We start from the raw sequence: 13314 nt of genomic DNA on the forward strand, positions 1-13314 counted from the left end.
AATAGCAAGTGCAGGGTTGTTTCCAGACATGGGGTAAGCTGCGGGTGGTCACACACTGTAATCCAGGCTCTGAGTCTCCCTTATATGCGTTTAAACAGTAACTCAAGGTCCAGCTGTTAGTTTCAACGCATTCAGTTTGTCGTAAAACTGTAAATGCCATATTTGGTCCTCTTCTGGTCTGGCGACTGTTTCCTCCTCATGTATATTGTAGTTCTTTGATAGCTACAAATATTCAGCTGTGTATCAGCCACACTGTCTAGCTCTTCTTTGCTCCCTAGCTACAGTAATTAGGTTTGGGATTTTTTTATTAGGCCTTGCAAGCATTGCTCTAAGCTATGGTGAGAGGAGACGCTCCAAGTGTTTTACGAATTCTTGGTGATGAATCAACATCCAGTGAAGCAAAGAGAGATGGTGAAAGAGCTGTGAGCTGGGGCGCAGAGCCTGGAGTGCGGCTGGCATGAGAAGCGTTTGATGTATGCCTAAGGACAAGTGGTAAGCACGTTGTGATATGGAGGTACGTTTTCTTAGCAATTTATACCATCGTAATACAATGGATAGTTTGGCTGGGATACGGCTGAGTTGCATTTAGTTGGTACAGTAAAATGAGTGTGAAGCAAGTAGCATTGGGGCTTGGAGGGCAGCTTTGTGCTTGGGTTGGTGCTGCCCTTGGGCTCTCACCTGCCATCCTGCATTAGAGTACAAATGGCAGAAGAGTTGCAGTTTTGGCTTGGAAACTCCTTAGAAAGCTTGCCCCTGGAATAAGCTACTTCCATTTTCATTAAATTAGTTTTAAAATCACTGAAAATGAGGATGAAAAGCAAATGTCATGGTCCCTTCTGTACTGTGATTTTAGAAGCTGCTGAGGAAGTGCCTGGTGAGTAGGTGATGGTCTGACAACTTGGCCAAAATTCACTAAAGCTGTAATTTGAAATTAGTCTAAAACATGTGTTTGAGGTTCTGGAGACTGAAGGCTTTTCCAAAGCAGAAGTCTGTTTTGGGGTGGTAATAAGCATAAAAGATAAGAAAGACAGTGATGATCTTCTGGGGGTGAAGCTGTGCACTGCCACCCTCATTTCTTCTGGCCCTGGGTCCCGTCACCAGAGTGGCTGAGTTCACTAAAGCAACAGAAAACTGGCTGCTTTTTAGTTAGCAAGCTGAATTAGCTCCATGTGGAATTTGAGGAGCTCCAGTGTTCTTGTGTGATGAGTTCTGGGGGTGCACTGTGGGGAAAGAGCATGGGGGACATGTTGAGGGCACCCCCTCCTTCCAGCAGCAGCAAGTCATTGGATCCGCTCTGCTTTCAGTGTACCATGACGTTATCATCCAGTTCCCTCTCCCGTAGTCTGCTGGGCCAGCTTTGGATGCCATGCTGCAGGGGTGACTTTGGGTATGTTGTTGAGACTTTGGCCTTGAATGCCAAAACCCTGCTGTGAGAGGGGGAGGCTGGCAGAGAGCTGCTGTGGGGCAGAGCTCCCTTTGGTGGGGGACACTTGTCTGGTTGCTCTTGTTGTTGAAACAAGGAGGGCTGGATGAGTCTGGCAAAGGGGGAGATGTCGGTGATTTCAGCCTCTCTGGCTCCCCATAACTCTTCCCCAGCAAGGCAGCCTCTCAGGGTGCGATGGCAGAGTCCCCCATCAGCCTCCCAGTGCTGCCTCTAATGGCTGAGCACTTGTGTGCTTAAACTTTATTTGGTCTTGAAGGGATGAAATCACTTGCTTTTGTCTCTGTTTGGATAAGGAGAGCTTCTGCTGAGCTGCAAGAGCTGTCTGTGCATGGGAGAGAAGTTTTTTGGTAATCCAGCGTGTTTGGTGCAAGGTGTACTTGCTGTGGGGCTAGAGGGAAACTTTGTCTTGGGCTACTTTCTCTGTCTGCCCTGCTGTCTCTGGAGCATGAAGCAAAGACTATAGGTGGAAAAGGGTGGACAGCGTGATGATCGTCAAATAGCTCAGTGAAACAGTCCAGAGTTCAGCTCAAAATGTAAAAATGGGTGACTTCCAGTGGTTGACATGCTCATTCCTGCCTGGTCTGGATGGCTTGGGTGGTGACCTGTGCTTGGGGTCTGTTGATTTTGGGCTGCATCCTGCACTGGAGGCTCTTTGGGGAAGAGCACAGTTTCCTATTTGAGAGTGTCTCCTGATACCATGTACATGTTGTACTCTGGGTGCTGAAATAAAATAGCCCCTGCAGCTGGCCACGGCAGCTCCATTAGTGTGGTCCTCACAGTGCGTGCGGCGCCTCCCCAAAGTGGAGTTCGGCCCCCAGGAATGGCACGCTGCGGGCCCTTGCTGCGGGCAGGGGAGGGCATGTGTTTAATTCCTGTTACCTGTCTCAAACCTCTACTATTTCCAGCGGTAGACCATTTCTTCAAGTGAATGTGTGGAGATGGTCAGAGAACAGACAAATTTCTTGTGGGGCTGCCTGTGGTGCTGCTTTCTTGTCCCCCGTGTCCCAGCTGGACCTAGGTTAAACACAGAGTTTCTGTGGACTGCAGAGAGGATTTGAGGGGCTTTACATGAATTAACAGTATTCCCTGAAATTACCATTTTGGAGCTGTTACCTGTGGTAGGAACTTGTGCTGCTTTGCCTATAGTGCTATAGCTGTAAACCCTCCTAATGGTGTGGCTGTTTCCCCTGGGAAAGGCAAATGACATCCGTGAGCATAAACAGCTTTAATGGTAAGATGTGTCTGTACTAGAGCTTGGACTGCTCTGTGGGTCCCTGTGGAAGCGCAGCCTTTCATTAGGACAGGCCGTATGTGGGCCTGCAGACAAAGCACAATGTCAGTGCAGCTGGCTGTGAAAATTGGGTGCTGCTGGGATTCGGCCAGCGCCTTTCCGGGGTGCAGCCCTGTCATGGCAGAGCTTTCTGTGCTGCTCAAGATGCAGAAGAGTATCAGGCTTCATCTCTTTCGACTTCACACTTGCTAAGCTGTGACAGAAGATGTCAAGAAGAGTAATGAACAGCTGGGAGATGCAAACCCTCGTTTTTCTTGTCCTTCAGGCAAAAATTGATTGGTGACTTTTTTATTTTTTAAATTAAAACCTGTTGCTGACTAAACCTGTTTTGCAGTTTGTTAGCAATTGGGCCCTGCCTCTTGTCTCTGGCAGGACCTTGGCAGGAGCTGTGTGGGCCTTGACCTTGACTGCAGCTCTGTGCACTCCGCAGTGCTGAAAACAAGGGAGAAGGTCCAGGCTGTGGCTGCTCCCTCGAAGGGAGACACTGCCGCAGGGTGCTGCTCTCCTGGGATCTTGGCTGCCCTTTGTAGTCCTGTATTCCCTCAGGAAGGAGGAGCCTTGACCCCTCTGCCTCTCATCTGGTGGGTACCTCAGGTGGTGCTTTGGTCATGTAATGTGTTTCCACCTGGAAACACGTCTCTGGGCATCTGGAAACTGGGAATATGCAGTTACCTGTGAAAACTCAGTACGTATGTGTCCAGGAACAGTCATGGTAAATCCGAGCCTGTGGTTCTGATGGGCTCTTTATGACTGGCATCATTGATAAAATTAATGAGACTTATGTCTGCCCTGCCGTAGAGCTGGCACTTACTCCTGAGTCTGCTAGAAAGGGGTTGTCTGTTGTTGCAGTCATGTAAGAGCCCTGATATTTGTCTACCTTGTATGGCTCTGTCCCTCTGCTAAAGAGTAGCTGATAGGACCAGAGGTGGTATGGAAGTTATTTGATGATGACATTGGCAGCTGAGAAGGAATGGATACCTCCACCAACAAAAGACCAAAGTTTGTTGGTTTTTTTTTTTTTCTTTCTTATAAAGAAAGACGGAAAACAAAAGGAAATGTGCAGGGGAAAGAAGGCTGGTGGAGTGAGAAGGATGTTGGTCAAAAAGGGGAAGCTGTATCCATACAAGACGACCAAAAAAAGTATATATTTCAGCAGATTACACGTAAAATCAAAATAAGGCAGGCCAAAATAAGACTTTTGAAGACTGAATTTGCCAAATACGATTAATTTTCAAATGCATCAGAAACCTTTTGGAGACAGGCAGCAGAAAAGATTAAGGTGTGAGGGGTACGGACGATAAAGCCATCACACAGAAATCTAAACCATTTTTTGGCTGTCTTCACTCCTGTGGAGGAGCTTTGTAGCTTTGCAAACTACAGGCTCTCTACAAAAGAGCTGTCTGAGAAGTTGCCTGGCATTGACTGTCAGTAGAAATAGCTTTAGAGCAAACAGAGGAACTGATAAGAAACTGTAAGGAACAGATAGTGTTTACTCGAGTGCTGTAGAATCTTAAATCTGAAATTGCTGAGATACTTTTGTGTGTATTCTGTTGCTTAAGTGCCTTTGGTATCGCAGAAATTGATGATGGCAAATATGATGGCATTTTTTAAAAGAGGGGGATCTTGGGGAAATCGGGGAGGTACACATCAGGTGGCTCAATGTCTCTTGCCAGGTGTAATGCTAGGGAAGGGCTGTAGAAAGGATCCTGGGCACCACAAGCTGGTGGGTCTGACCTCTGTGCCTGGGCCTCTTCAGTGAAGAACAAGATCACTGAAGGCGTGGCCAAGCATGGCTTCTTAGAAAAGAGTTAACAGGGCTAACGTAAAGGCAAGCCCTGCCTCACGGACCTGCTGGAGCTCGGTGAGCGTGTGGGTAGCAGGACCAATAGACTTCATATATCTGGCTTTTCAAACAGCCTTTGACAAGGTTCTTCATCAAAGGCTTTTAAGAAACTAAGTCACCATGGGCATGGAGTAAAGGTCTTGTTATGGACTCAGAGCTGGTGAAAGCATAGGATGCAAAGGGTAGGGCTTAATAGTAATTTTTCAGCATGGGTAAGAGTCAGCAGCGAGGCCCCAGAGACTGGTCCTGGGACTGGTTTTCATCCTGTGAGTGACCTCAGGCATGGAGGGGTGCAGTGAAATCCCCAGGTTTGCAGAGGATCCCCAGTTCCTTCAGGTGGTTGGATACCTCACTGAAGGTGAGGAAATCCAGAAGGACCTCACAGAACTGAGCAAGTGGACAAATAAGTGGCAGATGAACTTCAGTGTAGGAAAATGTGGGTTACTCGTAGGGGAAAATTATCTATACTGGGCCTGTATGATGCTGAACCTGGAACTGATGGTTACAGCTCAGGAAGGAGCTTGGTATCATCATCGGCAGTTCTCTGAAATCATCAGCTCAGTGTGCAATGTTAGCCAAAAAAGACAATAACTTCTGGTCACCATTGGCAAGGGAGATAATAACAAAGCGGAGAGCATAATTTTGACCCCCTATAACACCTTGGTGCATATCTTGAGGGCTGCACGCAGTTCTGGTTACTGCATCTTGAGAAGGACAGTGGTGTTGGAGAGGCTGCAGAGAAGACAATTAAAATGACTTGAGGGACAGAGCAGCTGCCTTATGAGGAGAGAGGAAAAAATTTGTGACTACTTGGTTTGGAATAGGAGAAGTCTGGTGTAGCCTATAATCAAGGTATAGAAAATCATGAAGGCACTGATTAAGTTGAATGTTATCTACCAAGTCTTGTGGCACTAGAACCAGAGCACTTGGTGAAACCTGTAGGAGATTGGCTTAAAGCAGGTAGAAGGAAGTACGTTTATTTTACACAATGTGTGATGAACTTCTGAATTCATTGTCCTGGGGGGTTGTGGATGCAAAAGGCATCAGCAGGTTCAAAAAGCATTTGGGTAAACTTAGGGGCAGCCAGTCTGAAACGGATACTAGGAAGAACAGACAGGGATGTGCCTTTAGCATCCATAATACAAGTGTGAATTCTGGGGGAATAAGGAAGAAGATGGAGAGAGGGTATGACTGGGCTCACGTGTTCTGCCTAACAAACCTCTCCTGTTGTCCCAGCTGTAGACGGGATGGAGGGGCAGTTGGTTTCACCCAAGATATGTATCTTGCATTCTTCAAAGTTTCCAGAAACCAACATTAAGTAGGAACGTAGATAGATAAGACATGTTGCGGAAGAGCCAGCATAGCTTTTGTAGACCAGAATTGAGCCACATGACTCCTTTGGCACTTGGAAGGTGTTTGTGAGCACATGGCAGGGGTGATCTGATCCAGAGGAGTGGTCTAGTGGACCTCTGAAAGGTTTCAGCACAGGGTATCCAAGAAAAGTCCATCATGGGGTCCGTGGGTCAATAAATGCTTAAAAGATAGGCTATGAAGAAGAGGAGTAGACTGTCAGACCTCACAGTGGAGGGAAGTCCCTCAGGGAGCCAGGCTGGGATCTCCGCTGCTCACAGCGTTTGTATGTGACCTAGAAAAGGGGATGAAAGCGATGGCTGGGGAAGAGTGTGCCGCAGTCCACATGCACAGTGATGGGCTCTGAGCAAATGAGGTAAGAAATACTCAGCACTGAAATTCAGGAATGAGGTTGGGGGTAGCAGATGTTTATGCGAAAGTATCGGCCGGCATTTGGCAGTGCTGCAGGAAGGGAAGAGGAGGTTGTGAACAGCAGGGAGGGGAGCAGAGGACAGAATGAAAAAGTCACGACACCGCTGTGGTCTGCTGTCACGTTGAATATTAAGTGAGCGTTAGGTCATCCAATCTCAGAAAAGTTCTTGCTTCTAACTGCTGGAAGTAGAATAAACGCCTCTGTGTTTTTTATCAGTGGCAAATACTATGTACTGGAGGCAGATGAGGACTGTCTAGGTGGGCATCAAATATAAAGGGAAGCTGAATGTGGTCCAGATCTTTGCCCCAATCTATCGGCTATGCCGTAAGAGAAGGACAGAGAGAGCACTACCCGCTTTGATGTCTTTCCTAATTTGCCCCTTTTTTGCTGCCTTCCTTGCCACTGCTGAAAGTGAAAAGCTCAGTTTTGGACTGAACGCAAGCTAATAAATGCTTGGGTTTTTGGTGACAGAAAACAAAAGGAACTTGTGTTGGGCACCAAATCAAAAACTAAATTGTTCTCACACCACTGTTCGCTGTTACCATGTATAGCAATTACTGCCATGGCAACAGATATTTTCAAGATCCAGCCAAGATCTTCCAGGGCTGCAACATAACTTCTGATACTTGCTCATTGTGGAGCTATTAATAACTGTGTTTTCCCCCCTCGTAGCCAGGAAGTTTCTTCTTCCTCATGTACCAAGTACGAGGGATAAGCTCATTTTAAATCAATTGTGGCGAGAAGTGACACTGCGGACTTCCTGGATTTTTTTTGTTCTGGAGATCCTGTCTAGTGCTGCCAGCTCTGCAGCCATCTCCTGAGCTGAGCTGGGCTGTCTCTCTTGTGCTATTTATAAGAAAGCCCAGCCTGAGTTTTTTATTCCTTTTTTTTTGTTTTTGTTTTTTTCTTTCCCTTAAACCAGGACAAACAGATGACACATATTTACTCTTCCAGCTCTGCACAGAAGCTTAAGTGTTTATTTCAGGCTGACTTGGTCAAGGGGAGAACCTGCTGCCAATTAAACATGATCTGGGCCAGGCTCTGGTCTGCACGATTTCTTTACTTATCTCCTGGTCATTTAAGCAAGATAAACCCTGTGTGTTCAAATTTGTCGTTAAAGTGTTCTTGGCAGTAGCTGAATTTAGCTATGTTTAAAACCCCCAAGTGCACATCCACCTTTTCCTAGCTGCATTAGCCTGCCTGTATGTATCTCCTTTGAGTTGGAAACGTGTCAGAAATGCCACCACCAGGTCTTTTAGCACCTGATTGAGGAGCTTTGGAAAATGTGGGACTTGGGCTTTTGCTCATGTTGGTGGTTCTTCTTGAGCCTGAGCACGTGTGATGCACTGTGATGGGTAAGGACGAGGGTTGTCAGTCTGTCCCCAGCTCTGCTTCTGATTGTACACAAGTCACAACTGTGCAGTCGTCCAGTTTCATCCCTCCAGAGGAACAAGTTGTTTTGCCAGGCCAATCTCCTCTCCCCAAGGGAGTTTGCTTTTCTTCTGCAGAAGTGCAGCTATTAACTGTAAAAGCCTCCCTGCCCCCTTTCTTTGCCAACTTGAGAGTTAAAAGGAAGACACTCTACAAGCACTCCGGTTTTTGTTATTTTCTGATGCTCTCAACTCTTGCAGCTTCTTCTGATGTCACTGTCTTTGACATCACCCTTCCCCAGATCTCCTGGACCTGCTGGATTGACAGCCTACTGTCACAACAGAGAGAAAAAGATTTAGTGAAAACACAGAATCTTTTCTCCTACCAACATCCCTGGGGAAGCTGAAGTAATGAGCATATGCCCTGCAAAAAGTTGGTCCAAGGCAAGAAATAATTCAGTCATGTCTGCAGGGAGTGACTGCATCCCTTTTATTGCTGCTCTACCTGTTTCTCGGAAGGGTCTGTTGGATGCGGTACCACTGGAGGCACTGCCAAGGGTTGCGGCTCCCTGGGGAGGCAGCACACGCGATGTGGGAGTTCAGCCAAGTGAGCCTGGCTGGGTCGGTACCGGCTCACACAGCCCAGCTGGTTTTTCTTCTGGACATCTCCAAGAAACCACTGAGACCCTTTTGGAGAGCCTTTCGTGTCTGACAGTTATTCACCAATAACTGGCTTCTTGCGGACTCTCGGGAAGGTTAATCTCACCTTTGTTTCTATGACATGGTGAGAGCAAAGGCAGATTTTGGGCTTTAACTAATCACGCTTTGTTCCGACATGCGAGATTGCAGAGATGTTCAGTTTTAAAAAGGCTGTGACTGTGTTTTAAAGCAAGGTTGAGCAACTCAGTCTTTGTTTCTCGTTAAATCAAGCCAGATCTTGCTAATGACAAAGCACCAGAACTATACGTAACTAGTATTTTTGTTTATTTGGGGTTCGGAGGTGTTACTATAGTCACTGCTAATCTTACAGACCTAAGTGTGTAGCCCACAAAGCAGAGGTTGAAATACAGCTCACGGGATGTGACTCCTACCCGCACCGTAATGTTTGAGACGATCAGGAAAAGAATGTTAGTTTGGGGCAACACTTAACACGCCTTTCCTTTAGGAGGAAGCTTTTTTCATTGTTTATTACATCAGAATTAAAAACAATGGAAATAGTCAAACACAGGCTGTGTTTTTCATCCCAAACTGCTAATTCACTCATCAATAGGTGAGCTTTTCAGAGATCAAGGTGTGCATGGAGCAGGGAACCGTGCGCTGCTCCGTGGGGCAAGCGTGTGGGAGGGGGAAGCTCCGGGGCTGTGGGAGGGGACTGATGCTGTGTGGTCCAGTTCGTTGGCTTTGCAGCATCCTTACTTTGTCACGTCCAATGTGCTTTTCGTTCAGTGATTCCTGTAGGCAAAACAAATGTAAGAAATTAATTTCTCATGGAAAAGAGGTTTTTGTGCTTATTGTTTTATGAAGGGTTTATGAACTCTGTGGCTGAGGTTTTGGGCTATTTATTTACTGCCTCTCTTCCCTTGCCAGAGGAAATTAGTGTGCTTTGGGCTGGGGAAAATGACGATGCTGAAACAGCTCCTCTGCACAGAGTGCCGTTGGGATGAGTTTTCTGATGGCAGCTCGGGGCGCAGGGGAGAGTTATTCGTTTGCGGACTCTGTGTTTCCTCTTGCCTTTGACTCGCTGCCAAATTCCTCTGCCATCCCGGCATTGTAGCAGTTAACTTGAGTCACGCTTAACAAGCTTGGACAGCTAATACTTTCAAGAGCTTCTTTGCATTTGTTCCTACTTAGTTTTTTCAACAGAGTCGGCAGAGACAGCTGCAGCTGGAGAGATTTGCCAAAGAATGAAATGGCCTAAAAAAGTTGTGATGAAACACTGTTATCTTTGTTTTATACTTTTAGCCACCAGTGTCTCGTGGGCTCTGCTAGCTGAGAAATAACCCCGTCCCTTGCAAACCGCGTCTGTGTTGTGCATGAGTTTTCAAGGGACTCTGTGTTTCAGCTAATAAATGACTGTCAGCCCTTTAAATGAAGAGAGACAGAGGGCCATTATTTTGCTAATGCCGCGCATTTAGGAATGTCGCTGCTTCAGATATGTAGCTTTGCAGACTGGTGCTTGGAAGCCTTACGCTCTGCGATCCGGCTGTTTGTAGGGAGTCAACAGCTGGCACCCTTGGTGACACCGGGCGTTTGTGTATGGCATTGCCTTGCAGGTGCTCCACCCTGTAATTACAGCCTTGGTCTGCTCCTGCCCCCCACCGCTGCTGGCTTCTGCGCCTCCTTTAGAAAAGCTGAAGTTGCGGTGGGTTTTTTATGGTCTCGTGGAGTTATTTTAGACCTGAGGTGGGTGTCTCAAGAGGTTCTTTCAGTCCCTGTCCCTGCATGCTCTTGCTAAGGCAGCTGCTCGGTCCCAAGGTACCAGCTCATGGGTTTCCCTTTTCTGGTTTTGTAGGTTTCTTTTCTGTTCCTGTCTTCCCAGTCTTCATTCACAGACATAATTCAGAAACCTCTGTAAATGTTTTCTCCTTGTTGCTCAGTGTTCCCTTGTGTAGCAAACGAGCATCTCTGTGCCCGGTGTAAATGAGCCTCCGGCACTTGGCTGTTTGCTTTGCTCTGTCGTGGCTGCTGTGGGCTCTCCTCTTCAATGAAGATGGTATAAAAATTCTTCTTCTTTTTCCCCTCCTACATGGGGAAACTATATGCCCTGTAGCACTGCAGCATGTTTGTGGCTGTGCAACAGCTCGCGTTGTTTCATTAAGCCCAGGATGATCTGTCTGTGCACAGAAATGATGAAAATCAGTTGGCTGCAGAGTTAATGCTGCAGAGTCGTGTTCCTCGTGCAGCGTGAGTGATGTTGGCTGCTGCTGGGGTGGTGGAGCAGTTGCTGGGTTTATGTAGTGGGGCAGCTTTTCCAGAACAGCTTCTGATCATGGAGCCTCCTGTTCCTGGGCTGCTTTCTTTGGCATCGACCGGCCAAGCCAGCAGCTGCAGGGACCCTGGCTGCAAGGGCTTTGTGGCAATGCTGGGAGGAATCCCTGAAATTGGTAGTGGTGATATAGGAGGCTGTGAAGAGTAAATATCAGTCCTGAAGCAACTGGGCAGCAAGCTAGATAAAGCAGGACCTTTGTCAGTAATTCCTAGAATGACAGAGAGGGCAGCGGGTGCTGCTGTGTCCTTGAAATAGCAGGGATATCATCTATGTGACATTACTTGCTTTGGTGTAGGGAGAGCACTTGGCGTGTGCTGCTTCTCCAGAGCTCCGGGCTTTTGCTGTTCATCCTTTTGGCAGGTGCATCTTCTCCACCTCGTTCCTGCAGCTGTATCAGCATGACGCTCTGGGCCCTGGGCACAGACTTGTCAGCTTTGGGAAATGTTGCCCTGCTTAGGTCTGACTTACTTCTCTTCGGCGGCTGGCAAGAGGTGTAGGGGACTTAGAGGTCCATGGAAACAGAACAAGCCATGTTCAGATTTCTGGTCACTGACCGGGGTTTCAATCAGCGGGTAGCTCCGTGGTGCTGAGGCTCATCAGGAGGGCAGGAGACTCATGTGCGGGTTCTGGCTCTGTTCCTTCCTCTTGCCGTGTCTGTCCCCTTGATAAAAATGGGAACAGGCCTAATTGTAGGGTTACATTCATAAGAGCTGGGAGGTTCTTAGGTTCTTTGAGTCCCATCTTGGGCAGACCCTGTATGACTCAGTGCCAGCACACACTCCCAGAGGTAGATAAAGCCCAGCTCTGCTCCAGCTGGAAGCATCTGTCTTAGCTTGGTGTGACCCAAGAAGACATAAGGAGAAAGCAGATGTGTGACCTTGGGTACCTCACTGTGGAGATTTGCGCTCCCGAAAGGATTCAGCTGGTGCAGCTGGCGATGGCCTCGTGTGAGTACCCACTGCCCGTGCTGGTGGGGCCATGGACGGGTGGGATGGCCGCAGTGACGCTCATCAGGCTGCGCTTATGGCGTACATGCCTGTACAAATCCTCCCTGAAATCGGGAACATTGCCTCTGGGGGCAATGGCAAGGCGTCAGGCTGCTGCCCTGGGGCTGAGCTCGGGATGCCTCAGTGGGGCAGCACCAGGGGATGGAGGGAGGGCAGGATACATCCCAGTCGTGGTGGTCAGTTGTTGCTGAACTCACAGGTTGTCCTGTAATGCCTTCACCTAAGCAGCTGTGAAGTGTTCCCTTTCTAGGGTGTTGCTAAAATTGAGGTTTTCCCATGTAAATCTGGTTTGTTGGGGACAAAGTCTTGTTACGCGCATGTCGAGGCAAGATGCAGTCACCATCAGAGCATGGTGCCGCTGATATTGCTCTGAGTCCTGGTGGCAACGGACCTGACTGTGTGTCCTGGGATTGATGCAGCCCATGGCTGTGCAGGTGGTAGGACAGCACTGAGCTGCACCAGGTCTCAGCTCCCCTCCAGGGCACCCCGTGCCCTCTGGGCAGGGACTGTCCGGCTGGCACCAAGCCTCCCCTGCAGCTGCCTCCCCTCCAGCAGCTGGGATTTGGACGGGGCTGTGGATCTATGCGGCACATTTTGGAAGGGGAGAGAGGATGAAAACTGCCAGTACTTTCCCCGCCCTCCTCCTGAAACTCCCAAATGCTCAGCCCTTAAAAGGAAGAATGGCTCTGCTGAAGCCTTCAATGAGCTTAGGAGGTGCCACTGCGTCTGGGGCAAAGCAGAGCTTTATGGAGGCTTCTTAAGGATTGGGGGTTTGGGCAGTGCTCTGACGTGCAAAAACGAGTAACTCCAGCCGTGGTGGCAGGAGAGATCCAGGGGATGCCGTGGCGGCAGCTTGAGGTCTGGACAGGTTGTCCAGGTGGATCCTGTAGCCCAAGGAAACTGGCTCGCTGCTCTGTTGTGGCCTGGGGCTCAATCTCTACAAGGGATTTTGTTCCCCAGTCACGTAAAACCCCTGGGTTGGCTGGGACAGATACACAGGAGAGGCTATCCGGCCGGATCCATGTCCCTGGCCGGCTTTGGGGACCCTTACAAAGAGCAGAGGGAAGCACCTGTAGCCTTTTTGATGCTGAATGCTTTTTGACATCTTACGTCTTTCACCTTCTGCCCAGGCTGCAGTGGCCACAGCTGGTCTCTGGCCATGATGCAGTCCGAGGTGTTCACCCTCACCGACAATTTGGGGACAGAGAGAAGGAAGAGGCCCTTGGTCTCCAAGGGAGCAGCAGGTCCTTTCCCCAGGCATAGCAGCCAGCCCTGCTCTGTGCCTCCAACAGAGGAGCTGTGGCAAGAGCCTGTGCTTACCCCGGCTGTGCAGGCACAGGCAGAGCTATGCCCAGTCTGTATCGTCAGGATTTTTTTAAATGGGAGTGAATTTTACTTCTCCTCCTGCCCTCAGGTGTAATTTCCTTTAGTGTTGGTCTGTGCAGTCCCCTGGCAACTGTGCCTACATCTCCGGTACCTGAGGGTCCTCCTGCTCTGTTAGTGCCCACCCAGCAGTGCTTTATGCTCTGTCCTAAAGCTGTGAAAACAAGGATATTTCTCCTCTTGTGGAGACCCCAGGAAATCTCA

At 48.6% G+C, this 13314-nt stretch overlaps 1 protein-coding gene across 1 annotated transcript in view; it reads left to right on the forward strand.

The window, feature by feature from the left end:
- The first annotated feature begins 415 nt into the window (after positions 1–415).
- LOC309597193 (rho GTPase-activating protein 39-like) overlaps positions 416–13314 on the forward strand; it is a 46795-nt gene continuing 33896 nt past the window's right edge. The window contains exon 1 of the mRNA XM_082326347.1: positions 416–492. Coding sequence (XP_082182473.1) covers positions 476–492 — 17 coding nt within the window. The 5' untranslated portion in view covers positions 416–475. The remainder of the gene's footprint in view (positions 493–13314) is intronic.

Source organism: Platalea leucorodia (assembly GCF_965183815.1).
Source record: "Platalea leucorodia genome assembly, chromosome: 13".
NCBI lineage: Eukaryota > Metazoa > Chordata > Aves > Pelecaniformes > Threskiornithidae > Platalea > Platalea leucorodia.